General features: G+C 45.8%; 1 protein-coding gene across 1 annotated transcript; it reads left to right on the top strand.

Annotated features, from left to right (window-relative positions):
* The first annotated feature begins 6,467 nt into the window (after window positions 1-6,467).
* Window positions 6,468-16,088, top strand: MEX3C (mex-3 RNA binding family member C). Its single transcript, XM_075267769.1, has 2 exons — window positions 6,468-6,938; window positions 11,313-16,088. Exons 1-2 carry the CDS (start codon window positions 6,629-6,631, stop codon window positions 12,509-12,511), a joined length of 1,509 nt encoding a protein of 502 aa, XP_075123870.1. The 5' UTR covers window positions 6,468-6,628; the 3' UTR covers window positions 12,512-16,088.
* Window positions 16,089-16,394: the final 306 nt, after the last annotated feature.

Genomic DNA, 16,394 nt, shown 5'->3' with positions numbered 1-16,394 from the left:
GCGATTTCGGACGCGGGGATACCTAACATGTATATGTTTCACAGTTTTTAACTACTTTTATATTTGTTCTAGGGAAAGGGGGGTGATTTGAACTTTTAATACTTTTTATATTTTTTTATATTTTTTTTTACTTTTTTTTTAATTTTTTTTTTTTGCATTTATTAGACCCCCTAGGGGTGTTGAACCCCAGGGGGTCTGATCACTAATGCAATGCATTACAATGCTAATGCATTGCAAAAAATCATCCTTTCTTTTGCAGGCTGCATAGACCAGCCTGCAAAAGAGAGGATTTGCAGACAAGCCTGGGAGCCTGTACAAGGCTCCCGGCTGTCATGGCAACGGGACGTCGGCCCTGGAGCATGCTCCAGGAGCCGGCGATCCCGGGCAAAATGGCGGCGCCCATGCGCCGCCGGGAAAATGGCGGCGCCGGAGGGGTTAATGCCTCCAATCGGTCCGGGGACCGATCGGAGGCATTAGAGCCGGTTGTCTACTGCTTAAAGCAGTAGACACCCGGCGGCTATGGCAGCCGCCCGGCTCCCGGGCGGTCGCCATAGTTACAGGCCCGACATGCGCCGTACTATTACGGCGCATGTCGGGAAGGGGTTAAAGCCATAACCCTTTCAAGTATCTGAGATGCCGCTGCAGCACCCATAACCGTCACTGTCATGAATTTGCTGTAGGGAGGGGCCCCGGCCAAAAGTTTGCACCGAGGCCCACAAAGCCCATACTGTAGTTACGCCACTACCTGCACAGATCATCTGCGGCATCAGTCTCCGGGTGCCAGAAGCTGCTAGTGGGCAGGCAGTTCTTCTCCTATTCAAGTAACAGCTCAATGTCCAATGCATAGCGGGGGTCTTGGATGTTTGCGGTGCCGCACATGCCGCCCATCCACTAGCAGCACCTGGCACCAAAGGCTGCTGCAACAGCTGATCTGTATAGGGTTTGGGTGTAGGAATCTTACATATCACATACTGATGACTTATCCTTTGTATAGGGCATCAGTATAAAAATTTTATTTGGGGACGGATGACCCTTTTAATTCGCATAGGTCCCAAGCAAGGGACCACTCTATTTACTGAATGTCCTATGCAGGAGTAGGGCTAGTGTGATCCACACCCACAATCTGAGGCTATTGGGGGATGAGGATTGGTATTTTCTAATCTATATCAATCCACATTTTTACCCCGATTGATTTCATTCTACACCTTTGCAGATTTTGACATTATTACAGACCTCATCCTGTGCTTTGCATCTGCTGTGAGAATCTGCACAAAGCATTAACATGTCACAGATTTACAGTCCGCAACGCAGGTCAATTTCTGTGCAAATATTTTCTAAGCCTGGGAATTAGTTTTATCAATTTTTTTTTCCATTTGCTGCAAATATGTTCTTTACAGATTGTCTGTGTACAAATCCAGGCAGAAAATATGCTACATTTCAGCTGTGTGTGAACATACCCTTACAGATCTTAGAGTCTGCTGTTCCCCTTTACTCACCTTAATTTTTAGGGAGATATTTCATCATACAGTAAGCATCCATGTTGTTTCGGACCACCATACACTAAGTGCCCATCTTGGTACAGGCCCTCATACAGTAAGTGCCCATCTTGTTACCGACCCCAATACAGTAAGTGCCCATCTTGTTACCAACCCCAATACAGTAAGTGCCCATCATGTTACCAGCCCCAATACAGTAAGTGCCCATCATGTTACCGACCCTCATACAAATAAGTGCCCATCATGTTACCGACCCTCATACAAATAAGTGCCCATCATGTTACCGACCCTCATACAAATAAGTGCCCATCATGTTACCGACCCTCATACAAATAAGTGCCCATCATGTTACCGACCCTCATACAAATAAGTGCCCATCATGTTACCGACCCTCATATAAATAAGTGCCCATGTTGTTACCAGCCCCAAACAGTAAGAGCCCATCTTGTTACCAACCCCAATACAGTAAGTGCCCATCATGTTACCAGCCCCAATACAGTAAATGCCCATCATGTTATCAGCCCCAACACAGTAAGAGCCCATCATGTTACCAACCCTCATACAAATAAGTGCCCATCATGTTACCGGCCCCAATACAGTAAATGCCCATCATGTTACCGGCCCCAATACAGTAAGAGCCCATCTTGTTACCGACCCTCATACAAATAAGTGCCCATCTTGTTACCGGCCCCAAACAGTAAGAGCCCATCTTATTACAGCCCTCCATACAGTAAGTGCCCATCTTGGTACAGGCCCTCATACAGTAAGTGTCAGTGTTTTACAGGCCCCCCGTACAGTAAGGACACATCTTGTTATAGGCCCCCCCATACAATAAGTGCCCATGTTGTTACCAGCCCCAAACAGTAAAAGCCCATCTTATTACAGCCCCCCATACAGTAAGCGCCCCTCTTGTTACAAGCCCCTATACAGACCCTCACATAGGTGCTTTAGGCCACTATCACTCAGACTACTCCACCAGGTAACAGCTGAATTTCACTTATCCCAGTTCCTCTGTATGGCCACCTTTGCTTAGGTATCTAGGGGCAGTGGTGGATCCAGACCCGGGCAACTGGGTTTAGCTAACCATTTTCAGCACGCTAAAACATGAAAATATTCACAGAAAGCGCATTATTTTGTATAAAAAATTCAGTCAATGCGTACAACCTATAGTGCCAACTGATCACATTTTCAGGCTGCTAATTTAGTACATTAGAAACTACTATAAGGGTGCATTCACACTGAGTAAACGCTAGCTTATTCTGAACGTAAAACACGTTCAGAATAAGCGGCGTCTAAAGCAGCTCCATTCATTTCTATGGGAGCGGGGATACGAGCGCTCCCCATAGAAATGAATGGGCTGCTTCTTTCACTCCGTGCAGTCCCATTGAAGTGAATGGGGAGTGCCGGCGTATACGGCAAGCTCTGCTCATGCCGGAGCGTACACGCCGGCACTCCCCATTCACTTCAATGGGACTGCACGGAGTGAAAGAAGCAGCCCATTCATTTCTATGGGGAGCGCTCGTATCCCCGCTCCCATAGAAATGAATGGAGCTGCTTTAGACGCCGCTTATTCTGAACGTGTTTTATGTTCAGAATAAGCTAGCGTTTACTCAGTGTGAATGTACCCTTATAGTACACAAATAAGGTCAGTTTTATAAGTTGGTCAAACACAGCTAACTAGTTAAAAAAATGCCTCAAAAACGCATTTTTAGGGCTAATTTTTTAAAAAAATCCTGAGGGGGGCACCCGGACCCCCTGTTCCCCTGAGGGGTATTCTATGTATTCTATGTGGACAGATGTTGATCATACACAGATTTTAGATTTGCAGCCATTCGCTTTTATCTCATCAGGAATCCATCAATGATGCGGAGCTCCCAGCAGATGGCAGTAGAGAGAGTGCTGAAATGCGTGAGCCGGCTGTGGCGCTGCCCAGGAGTCCACGGCTTCTCCTGCTTCTAAATACAGCAGATGGCAAGTCACTGAAGAAAGGTCATGCGGGGTTAAAGGGATATTTATTAATTAGTCCAGCGTTCCCCCTAAATTTCTTCCCAATGTAAGCGCTTAGTGTATGGGGATTGGGGGGGGGGGGTCTTTTATGCAGAACAAGTTGTATTTTTTATTGATACAATTTCGGGGAACATTTAAAAATTTTATCACTTTTTATTACAATTTTTTAGGAGGCAGTGCTGAAAAGTACATTGTTTGGTCATTGCAATTTTCTTCTGCAATGTTATATTTTAATAGTTTAGTCATTTCTGGACACAAAGTTTTCTGTCTATTTTTGATTCTATGTATTCGTGGTGGGGGAGGATCTACTCACAAAAACTTTCTTTTATTTGTAGACACCCTAAGGCCTAGTTCACATTTGAGCATGGATATCCATTCGGGGAGTCTGCTTGGGAACCCACTGAACACAAACCTAATGTCTGTGGGAGGTATATCTGTGGGAGGTATGTCCGTGGTCCAGCCCAGAGGAGCTGAGTTCACTGTCACGACCTGATTGTTTGTATATATTGGTGTGTGTTTCTGTTGGGGATTTGATCCGGGCTTACTGTGATCTGCTGGTGGTTTCCTTGCCATTGGGCCATCTGTTTGTACATAGTGTTTTGGCCTTCAGTACATACTTGAGGTTCTTGGGATTGAACCTCAGGTGTTGATCATTACCATCAACCTATCGGACGGTTCTGGGGCCAGTATAAGGGATACGGCTTGCTCCATTAGTTGCTGATTTTTGTGGTTACCACCTAGAGTTTGTGGCCCTGGGAGGAGGAGTGGTTTTGCTAGAACTTCAACTGACTAGGAACTGGTGTGAGTCTGGTTTGTCCCTCCACACTTCTACTCTTCCCTGTCCTTCAGTTTTGTTTGCCTGGCACTATCTGGTAGTTTGAGGTTTGGGTTCCACCGTCCCTCTCCTCATTCTCTTGTTGTGTATTGTGTTGTGCTGCGTGTCTGTTGTCCAGCACTTCCCATCCTGTTTGTTTTGTCTGCAGCTGCACCTTGGTTTTGGTAAGGGTGACCACCTTAGAATCCCCAGTCCCTAGCTCTCTTGTAGCTCTTGTTCTATCTGTTGGCTAGGCCTTCATGTTAGAGAGCCAGGAGTTGTCGGGGCCAAGGCTAGCTTGGGTACAGCTGACCACCACCCACAGGCAGGGCCTAGCTAGCCGCCGTAGCGGAGGGAAAGTCTCCTTCCCCTGTTTCCTTAGCGGTGCAATCTGCAGTCTGGATTTTGGGTCTGGACATAGACACGAACATGACATTCACCCCTGTAGTTTGTAGACAGGCAGGGGTGATGCAGTGATGTCCCTGTATCGCAACAGAAACTGGAGAGGACTGTGAGGGGAACGGGGCAAGGTGAGAATTACTTTTTCACTTTTGGTTTATGCATTTTTCTGTAGGGGCCACAAGGAGGGGTACATAATACTGTGGGGGCCACAATAAGAGTGGCATTATAGTGTGTGGGGTGACCACAAAGATGGGACATTATAGTCTAAACTGAACATTATACTGTTGCAGCCACAATAAGGGGACATCATAACGTGGAAGCAATAAGGAGAGCGACATCATAATACGGGGGCTACAGTAAGAGCCACAATAAGGGGGCATTATAGTATAGGGACCACAGCGATGGGCAATTAGTGTGGGGACCACAATGAAGGGAACATTATAGAGGGGGACATTATATTGTGTGGGCTACAATGAGAGTGGAATTATAGTGTGTGGAGTGACCATGATGATAGGGCATTATAGTGTTAGAACACTATGCTAAAAAAGCGCACTGCCACAGAAAATGTTTAGCAAAAATTATATAAAGCTTTATTTAAATGCATTTTAAAACATATATAGGACAAAAATAGTGAATGGGGTGATACAAACAGAACAATGAAGGCCCAAGATGGAATACTAATGGTTAATGATGAATAAATGACACTTACATTACATATATATAAGGATATGTAAAACATCCATAGTTTCTAAAGTGCATATATTTTTAAAGTGCAAATATTCTGTGAAATAACATGATGCCAAGTAATAAATTACCTATGGACGGACCTTCATGTAGTAAACGCGCCCCGACGCGCGTTTCGGCAACAAAATGGCTTCGTCATGGGGAAAGAAATGTTATGTTAGTCGTGTATACTCATTATAGTGTTAGGTAGACATTACATGGTGGGAAACACAATATGGCGGTATTGTAGTGTTTGTGGGGACTACAATGATGATGAGATTATATTCTAGGGGGCCACAATGGGGGAGATGTTGTACTGTGTGGGCTACAGTAAGCAGGCATGATAGTGCAGGGGCCACAACAAGGGGCGCATGGTATGTGGGGTACCTGAAGGGCACACGATGCCACAATAGGGGCAGGTTACTGTGCAGGGGCACGATGTGACATGGTTGAGAGCAAGGAAACCATCTACCTGGGGCAATCCCATACAAATACCTGCAGCAGTGTGCACGTGTGATGCATACCCGGGCACACCCTGTTCTCCTGCCCCTGGGGGCTCAGGTTGTTGTGCCCCACCATATACTTGCCCCCTTGTGGCTAGATAACGTGCTACACCCATAATATCCCTTTATCAGCAGGGCTGTAATCCAGGTGACAGGTTACAGAATCCTGGTAGTCACACTCTCTCCGAGTCAAAACATGAGATTATTTAAAGGCGCCTGAAGGATAATTCCCTTTAAATCCCGAGGAGCCCGTACAGCCTGAGACCCCGCCCCCCGCCTGCAGACCAGGCTCTGTCTGTGACCTGACCGCACTCCACAGACTTCCCCCCTCCCACCTGACGTCACCGAGCCAATCTCCGCCCAGTAAATCACACACTTCCTCTTCCTTCCCCTCCCAGCCTGAAGTCCCGCCCCTCCGCTATAATTGTCGTCTGGAATCCACCAATCAGAGCACACATTCGTCTTTCCTCACGCGTCTCGCAGCCAATGGTTCGCCGGCCTTTTGTGCAGGGGGCGGGGACTAGAGGCGTGTGCAGCCGGGTTCGGGAAACAAAGAGAAAAAAAAGAGGGAGTGGGAAGAAAGGAAAGTGGAGCGGCCGGGCCGTGAATGTGCCGGGACGGGCGGGCCATGGCGGCGGCGTGTATGAGCTGAGTGTCCGCTGTCACAGTGCGCTGCGATCGCCATGCCGGGCGGTGGTGGTGGAGGCGGAGGAGGGGGCACCGCGGCCTCCTGGACCCCGGAGCTGGAGGAGATCCGGGTGAGGCTGGCTGCACTCGAGGCCCCGGCGGCAGCAGCAGCGGAGGCCGAGGAGGAGGAGCGGTCGGGCGAGGACGAGGCTGCGGTGTATCCCGGGGACATGCTGCTGCTGGGGGGACAGTACCCCGGGGGAGCCGAGCAGGCCGCCATCACCGTGCGCAGGAAGAGCGTCAACACCAACGAGCTGGTGCCAGTGCCCAGCTCCGAGCATGTGGCCGAGATTGTGGGGCGGCAGGGTGAGTGTGTCCGGGGGAGCAGGAGGGTGGCAAGGGTGCAGGGGTCAACAAGGGAGGCACTGGTGGAAACGGGGAGGGGTAGTGAGTGGGCAGCGGGATGTGCACAATGGTGAGGGGGTACTAGCAGTCATCAGGTGCCCTAGGCTGGGGGGACAAAGTGGTGCACTGTTGTGGTGGTATTGGGGTCAGAAGGGGTGTACAAAGGCTGTGGGGGTATACAGACAATGGGGGGCACAGGGATGGCGGCACTGGAGGGCGCACACTTGTGGGCAGGTAGAGAATGGCAACCACTGGTTTGCACCCTGATCTCCAACCTGTGGCTTTCTAGCTATTGCAGCACTGTAACCCCCAGGATGTCATCATGACCTGTGGCTTTGCAGCATTGGGGGGGGGGGGGATGGGGTCACAAATTGGGCCATCCGATATTATTTACAAGCTGAGGTCAATGTATCTAAATGCATCAAAATGTTACAATGTATCACAATTTGGGGCAGAAGATGGAGGGCATAGTGGTAGTGATTGTGCGGGGAAGGGGTTGCCGGAGGTCATGGGCTGGATTATAACTGAGGATTGGAGGCGCTCAGTAGCGAACAATTGGGTACCAGTCATTTTGGATTTTAAGAAGTCCTGATTATTCTCAGATACCAAAATTTTTCCCTTTCCCATTCAAGACCTCTGCTCGCTGTCCCTGAATGGAAACCTCCTCGTCTGCACCCTGTACAGGCCTGACACTGCTCACAGCTGAGGGTTTGTTACAGTCCCATCTGATTGTTTAGACCAGATACCATTGTAGCAAACCCTCAGCAGTCAGAAGTATTCAGTGGATATCTGGTGGGAAGTGACCTACACAATATATTCAGGATCTCTTTAGGACCCAGCTGTCCGGGGTCACTGGCGGCCTGCTGGGAGTTGTAGTTATATAGCAGCAAAATTATACCGCAGATGGTATTGGAAGGACTGTTGACGTGCCGCAGGACCATATGTTGAGTGTATTGTCCTGACCACAATCCCCCATCCCCCTTTGCTATTGTCCTGGCTGGGGGGAGGGGGCACCATGGGGAGGTCATTATCGCATCTTCACATGAGGTTCTACAATTTCCCACCGAACCACAAATAGGAGCAGTTTCTCCAAGTCCTCCTGTAGGGACTTGTTTGGAGGCAGCAGATGTTGTCCTGCCGCAGACCGAGCCCTACAGGATATTTGTGCTCTGCACCATACACAGCGGGAAACAATGGGGACTTGTGAATTCTCATGGCTGGTGCACACGGCCTTTATGTTCCTTCCCCATCCCCCAAATAATAGCCCACTATGTTTCTGGCCTTGCAGCTTTGGCATGGATTGGGGACCCAGGTAGCTTAAACTACCAAAAGTTACCCTATAATAGCGCCCCCATCCTATGAGCCAGCAGGCAAATTCTGGTCACATGATGGAATTAGTGGCTCTGAACATGGCACATTGTGGGCAGTATAGTGCCCATTATTTATTTTTTGGGGGGCGGCCTTATTGATGGCCTATACTTGCCATAGAGCATGAATTAAAGATCAGCAGGGGCTGCACTCCAGGGACCCCCAATCCTCCATTGTTTAAAGAGAACCCACCATTCAGGTGAGCGCTGCAGCCTCTTCATAGGAAAACAAAGCACAGCGCCATACATTGTATAGTGGTCATGTTTGGTGTTACATCTCAGGCCCATTCACTTGGATTAGACTGACCTGTGATCTGGGCATGTGGACAATGTGATTACTACTGCTTCAGGCAGCGGTCCTGAGTGTCGGACCCCCGCTGATCTTCAATTGATGACCAACTGTTGACTATTGGTTATGGTCTCTCACTGTTTCCAGTCTGTTACTCTTGTATTCTCCTAGATAAGGAGCCCTGGGGGGGGGGGATCTGCAATGTTAATATTTACTTCAGCAGATTGAATCTCTCTATTTGCCGACAGTAAGCAGAGCTCTTAAAGGGGTTTCTCATTCTTTTAAGATTGACCCATCAATTACAGATCAGCAGGGGACTGACGGCCTGGACCCCCCACTGATGCAGTGTGTATGATCTCTTTATACAGATGACCCTGGGGGTCCTATCATCCAAAGAAAAGGTCATCAATGCAATAAGACCGGAAACCCCTTTAGGCTAAGGCCACACGTAGCCTCCTGCAGCAAAACAATGTACCGTAGGTATAATTGACATGCTGCGATTTCCAAAACCGCAACAGTTTTGGCAATCGTAGCGTATCCGCTGCCCGCATGTTTCTCCAGGGTGGGATGGGATTTGCTGGAATCAACTCCCTCAATACTTGCGTGTCTTACTGTCCAGGAACGGCTCCTCTCTGCAAGTGCTTGCGTAGTCTGGAGGTTCCTGCGACGCATGCGCGGCAAAGACTGCACTCCATCTCTACTGCGCAGGCCTCACGGGTACTTCCGGTTTGTACATGTGGTAGGAGAGGGTCCAGCCTGCACACAAGAGAGGTAGATAGGCAAGGGGGGGGGGGGGCTAGTAGTGGGCAGGATAGCTTAGCTAGGGAGGTGTAACTGAGTCAGAGGGAGGTAGTGAGGAAGCTACACTAGTAAACAAATGCAGAAGATGCCAGGAGCTACCAGAAATCACTCAAAATGCTGCTAAAAGCATATGAGTGTGCTTATTAACCCATTAATAGCACTAATACATATATATATATATATATATATATATATATATATATATATATATATATATATATATTGCTTAGAAACCCCTTTAAAGGGATCCTATCCTTAAAATGTTGTTTTTTTCCGAATAACACATACAAATAGCCTTAAGAAAAGCTATTCTTCTCCTGCCTTTAGATGTCTTCTCCGCGCCGCCGTTTGGTAGAAATCCCAGTTTTCTTTGGTATGCAGATGAGTTCTCTTGCAGCACTGGGGGCGGTCCTCAGCGCTCAAACAGCACTGGAAGTGTCCCCAATTCTGCAAGAGAACTCTCCAGCGCCGCCTCTATCTTCTTCTGGAACGGCCTTTCTCTGCATCTTCTTCCGGCGCTGGGGGTCAAACTTCTAGGCATGCGCAGTCGGCCCTACCATTGAGCCGACTGCACATGCGTGTGGCCATTTTCGTGTGGCCGCTTACACCAGGTGGGCATGCGCAGTTGGCCCGACGGCAGAGCCGACTGCGCATGCCTAGAAGTTTGAGGCCGTTCTTGAAGAAGATAGAGGCAGCACTGGAGATTTCTCTCGCAGCATTGGGGACGCATACAGAAGAAAACCTGGATTTCTACCGAACGGCGGCGTGGAGAAGACATCTAAAGGCAGGAGAAGAATAGTCTTTCTTAAGGCTATTCCTACATGTTGTTTTTGAGAAAAAATGCCTTTTTAATGATAGGATCCCTTTAAGAACATTTATCAGTTTGGATGTAAAACGTATCCACTGCAGATCTTTTCCTTGTGCATTGATACATCTACAATTGCTACTCAGGGCTTGGGAAAGCTGAGTGACCATTCTCCTGGGCAGGTGATGTGCGCGGTCACCCAGCGGTCTCTGAAATAGACGCGACTATAGAATTGTGCAAAACTTTACAGCAGAGGACATGTGAATGTGAGGCGGCTGATCAGTCATTGACATAAGACGGGAATCATTAGCAAGGGTCGTGAAGATGATGATGATGTAATCGTATATTTATAGGATGACATCATGCTGCTGCTGCCCAGAAGTCACGGGCTCGTATCATTAGCTAAAAAATATAGGATCGGTTTTCCAGGAATAAGATGGTGTAATGTATCTGTAATGTGACCAGGAAGGTGTCCCTGCGGTGTCGGAGAATCGTCCCTCACTTTATGTACTATGGTTATCTTTGTAGACGTTTTGATCGGGGGTCCCCCATAATCACAAAGTAATCCTAATGATCTCCAAAGCGCAAAAAAGACGCCACTTTGCATAAGTGAATTATAATGATATTTCCGTTTTGCTTCTTCAGCTGTAAAGCAAACCATTGTGTCTCCATGTTAACAGACAACAAACCAACCTTGTGTCGTCTGATCCTGCATTCATGTCGCCTTATGTCTATCCTTTAGGTGTGATAATCTGTCAACCGTGTGTTAGGAGTACAAATGACGGAAAGTATAAGACACAGGATTACGCGACTCTGACTTCGCTGTGTCAATCATTTCCGCAGCTCTCCCATTGGGCGATCTCTTTGCGATATCCATATGGACATGGGTTGGGTGGACGAGGTGTCCATTTAAAAGTTGGAAATCACTATTTAGTGTGTTTTATGTTGAGATGTAATCCGTTTTGGCTATAGGCCCAGACCCTGAGGCTGCACTACTGAACATCTCGTGTATCTTTATGACTATGGAATGTCTTGGTGACACACTACTGACCTCTTAATTCTTCTCCCTGTAGGCTGCAAGATCAAGGCTCTGAGGGCAAAGACAAACACATACATTAAAACTCCAGTCCGAGGGGAAGAGCCAGTATTTGTCGTCACTGGAAGAAAAGAGGACGTTGCCATGGCCAAAAGAGAGATTCTCTCGGCAGCTGAACACTTTTCTATGATCCGAGCATCTCGTAACAAAAACGGCCCCGCTGTAGGCAGCACCCAGTGTACCCCCAACCTTCCAGGTCAAACTACAGTTCAAGTGAGGGTACCTTACCGGGTGGTCGGCCTAGTGGTGGGGCCGAAGGGAGCCACAATAAAGCGCATACAACAGCAAACCCACACCTACATCGTCACTCCAAGCCGAGACAAAGAGCCCGTGTTCGAGGTCACCGGCATGCCGGAGAATGTAGATCGGGCTCGGGAGGAGATTGAGATGCACATAGCCATGCGTACTGGCAACTTTATCGAGCTCAATGAAGAAAACGATTTCCACTATAATGGTACAGATGTTAGCTTTGAAGCAAGCGGCCTGGCGACCAACTGGTTAAACGCCAACACCACAGCTCCTGGTCGTAACAAAATGGTTTCCAACTATCGCAACGATAGTTCCAGTTCTTTGGGCAGCGGCTCCACAGATTCCTTTTTTGGAAGCAATAGGCTGGCGGATTTTAGTCCAACGAGCCCTTTCGGCGCAAGTAATTTCTGGTTTGGAGAAACCATGCCACCCATGGCCTCCGAAGACCTCACCGACACCCCTGCCTTCGATCCAGTACCATCTCCTCCTGAGACTATCTGGGCTCCTTTCGACCCAGCCAATTCTCTCCCTGGCTTTGGAAATGATGTCAACGCCGCCAGATCTCAACGCCGCGGCAGCGTATCTCCGACCTTTCCCGAAGGCTTGGAGTACCCCCTCACAAGAAGTATTAGAAGTGACCTTTCAAGCACAACCGAGGGTGGGCTTCCCATCTACATCCCGGCCTTCTCCAATGGTACCAACAGCTACTCTTCTTCCAGCGGCGGCTCCACGTCCAGTTCTCCACCCGAGACGAGGCGGAAGCACGACTGCGTCATCTGCTTCGATAACGAGGTGATCGCCGCCCTCGTGCCCTGCGGCCACAACTTCTTCTGCATGGAATGTGCTAACAAGATCTGCCAGAAGGATATGCCCCTGTGCCCGCTCTGCCAGTCTCCGGTCAACCAGGCAATACAAATACATTCTTAAATGTATTGCAGATATTTATATAGAAAACGAACCCTCTATAGCAATCTCCCTCTAACACATATATATATATAAATCTATATATAGTCGCGTATATGGAAAAAAGGCGAGAGTCAGGCTAAATATAGAGAAAAAAACAAACTGCTGCTACCACCTCCTTATAAAAAGTTACTGCATGCCCGGGTTGACTTTGGTGGTGTCCAGTTAATTGGCATTAATATGTCTGGTGTTGGTATAGTCTACACGGTAAATTTTATGATTTCCGGTTAGTTTACATTCACAAATATGTTTACATAGGTGGAAACAAGTGTCTAGATTCCTAATGTTAATTCCACTGCCGGCTCTGTGAATAATCAAGTCGAGAATCGAGATGACGCTGCGCCACGTCTGAACGTCTAAATTGCAAATTTTAGTACCGTTTTTAGTTGTGTATCATGGTTTGCACTCTAGTCGCGTCTAAAGCTGCATACAAAATTCTGCAGGTTGGGTGTAATGGTGCAGGAGTCCCTTGTTGGTTCTCTATATGGTGTACCTATGCACTATTGCTGTGTACAGTGATCTAGCTATTGTCTAGACTAGTCATAGACTAAGGTGCATTTCTTAGGACCGCGTTGAATTCATTTGACTACACCAATTTTAATCCCTTCCCCGCGCTGTGCCGTACTGTTGCGTCACACTGAGTGTATGGTTCGGCACTGTTATATAGGTTCCAGTTGTATTATACAGCCCCGACTAGCTGTAGGAGTCAGAAAATGCTCCAACTCCGGCAGCTTAACCCTTCAGACGTCTTGATCTTTAGCGTCATTCCACAAGTCCCCTGTGCGGAGATCAGCCGGGGTTCCATGACCTCCAAGAGGCACATAGGGAGCCTATGTACAATGTACTGCAATGCAGAAGTAATGCAGTACATTGTACAGGTGATCAATCCATCCCACTTGGGACAGTGAAAAGACTTTAAAAATTTTAATTTTTAAAAACCTAATTTCCAGGACACAAGTAAACAAAAACTAAATTTTTAGGTATTGTTGTGTGCAACATGCTTGTTTGAAAACAGTGACACCCTTCCCCCGCGGTCAAGTCCTAAATTTTTAAGAAATTGGATTTTATTTAGTAAAAGTGGTAACGATGGAATTGTTGTAATGATTTACTGGACAAAGATGCCGTGTCGTTATGAAAAAAAAAATTATATTAAATTAAATTTACTAAATACATCGTATCCACCTCAGACTGCCAATGGATAAGCCCTAAAAAGTTCTGAATTTTGGACGGGGATGAAGAAAAAAAATAAAAATAAATCACCAAGTTTTTAATGCTTAAAACTTGTTTCCTTAAAATAATTCTATAGTATTGTTAAGAAACCACGCCTATATTTTATACTAGATAGTTTTTGGTACTGCAGATCAGCCATTTTGGGGGGAAAAATGGCGCAGAGATGCACTACCAGACGATAGTGAGGAGTGGCGCCATTTCCAGAAAAAGATCCCTTGTTAATTTGGTTTGGCTTGAAGGATTGGTTAATTGGATGGAATTCTGCAGAACAATGAATGCAGCTCTAGATGTGATAAGATCCAGTTCACGCTATTGTTAAAATCCATAACTAGAAGACAATGGTTAACTCTACCTGCACTGCCAGTCACTACTACCATCCTGAGAATATGAGTAACAGTAGTGTGAACTTTGCCTAACGTTATGGGATGGTAAAATTGATGGGGTTTTCAGCCAGTGTTGCACACTTAGATTTCTTGAACAAAAAAAATTGGAGTCTAGTTGCAGGAAAAGATTAACTTCTATTCTTGCCAACAAAATGTAAAGGGTACCAGTCTCCTCTCCTGACACGAATGTTATAGTAAATTCTTGCATTCCCGTTTAAAATATAATATATATATATATATATATATATATGCACTTTTTCTTAGAATTCTACTTTGTGCTGTTCCTCGTGGGTGTTACCATTCCTCAAGTAGGTGTGTCCCTACAGTTTGGCACTGATTGGACAGTGTCAACCTTGGACACGCCCCTCAACTGGTTAGCACTTAGGACAATGCAAAGCTAGACCATAAAATGCTCTGATGTTGTTTTGTATAGAATTGGCTAAAACAGATCTGTCGGGAGAGCTGAGGGGTCCTCTGTCTGAAAATACAGCCGCCCAAATCCTTGCCCTCACTAGATATTCAGGGGTCTAATAAAACGATGTTCAGAGGTGACGTAGCAATTTAATGTGGCAGTATTTGCAATTTTTTTATTTTATTTTATTTGTTTTTTTTAGTCCCACCATGGGGCACTCTACAGTGGAAACACTACCACAAAAACTGTACGGTTGCTAGTTTTTTATTTTATTTTTTTTTTTAGGTAAACTGTCTCTGGATTTATTTCAAAGCTTTACAATGCACAAAGCAGCTAATAGAGAATGCTCCATTCCAACTATTAGTCTGAACACGTTTCAATCTGTTCATTTAGAGAGGAAAAAATATATATATATTCTAAATGTGAAAACTTTTTGAGCCAGCCATGACTTGAATGAATCTTAGCTTTACTTAACCAAGGGAAAGGCTGGGACTTTTTGACTATACTCTCTCCAAAAATTTTATTTTTAAATTTTTTTTATTTTTTTTTCCTTTTGAAAAAATTTCTCCTGAGAGAGGGCCTTGACACGGCCTATAATAAACGAGCTAACATCGGCGCCATATTGTGAATTTCGAGAGGTGTAGTGGCTTTTATTTTAATTTTTTTTTTTTTTTTTGCATTTCAGCCTGTGGATATATTTAGTTACATCCGATATTATTTTTTTACTGGTTGCATCCAAAAAAAAGCAGAAAAAAAAACTCCCTATGGATTTTTATACTATTTTTGAGAATTTTTTTTCCTTAATTTTTTTTTTTTTTTTTCAAAACACAAAACTGAAGCTGTAAAGTCTGTGTACTGACTATTAAATATAAATCTTTATTTTTTATTTCCACTTGAAGTTACATTTCGTATAAATATATATTAAAAAAAAAAAAGTTTACAAATTTACTGTTCTGGGTTTATTTTTAGTTTTAGATTTTTTTTTTGGGGGGGGGATATAATATTTGCCTTGATGGCATATTATTATTATTATAATGTATTGCAAACTTTCGATGCTAATCGCTTGTAGAATAGCTTAAGTCAGTATTGGAACATTTTAGCTGCCGTCTTAGCAAGTTCGCACGAACGTTCGCCAAGCATGTGTTTTATATATTAAAAAAATAAATAAAAAATCTATTATTGCATCGTACACAGCAACTAACAAGCCAAGGAGTTAACCGATACATTAGATGCGTGTGTACCATTTATATTAACTACAAAATGTTAGTATGGAAAAATCTATTAATATAGTTTAGTATTTGCTAATTTTACTACACTTTTGTTATGTATATGTAGGGACGTATAGGGATTATAAATTCAGTTTGAGTAAAGGTTAAAAACCATATATTTTATGATAAAGGGCCTTTAACTTATTACGGCCAAAGCACTGATATTATATATTTGCTGTAAAGAGAATTATAAGAGTTTTATTTTTTGGATATTAAACGCTAATAAAGACATGTTTCCATTAACTTATTTCAGACTGTTTTTTTATTTTTTGACTCTTCCTGGTTTGTTTGTTTTTTTTTCTTTTTCTAAATTACATACGACAGGCCCCCGAGGCAGGGCGGGCAGGTCCTCTCCAAGACAGTTCCCCGTGGCAGGGCGGGCAGGTCCTCTCCAAGACAGTTCCCCGAGGCAGGGCGGGCAGGTCCTCTCCAAGACAGTTCCCCGAGGCAGGGCGGGCAGGTCCTCTCCAAGACAGTTCCCCGAGGCAGGGCGGGCAGGTCCTCTCCAAGACAGTTCCCCGAGGCAGGGCGGGCAGGTCCTCTCCAAGACAGTT

This window comes from Leptodactylus fuscus, chromosome 1, assembly GCF_031893055.1.
Source record: "Leptodactylus fuscus isolate aLepFus1 chromosome 1, aLepFus1.hap2, whole genome shotgun sequence".
NCBI classification, from domain to species: Eukaryota; Metazoa; Chordata; class Amphibia; order Anura; family Leptodactylidae; genus Leptodactylus; species Leptodactylus fuscus.
The sequence above is the reverse complement of the archived record's forward strand: the minus strand, read 5'-3'. Positions and strand labels throughout refer to the sequence as shown.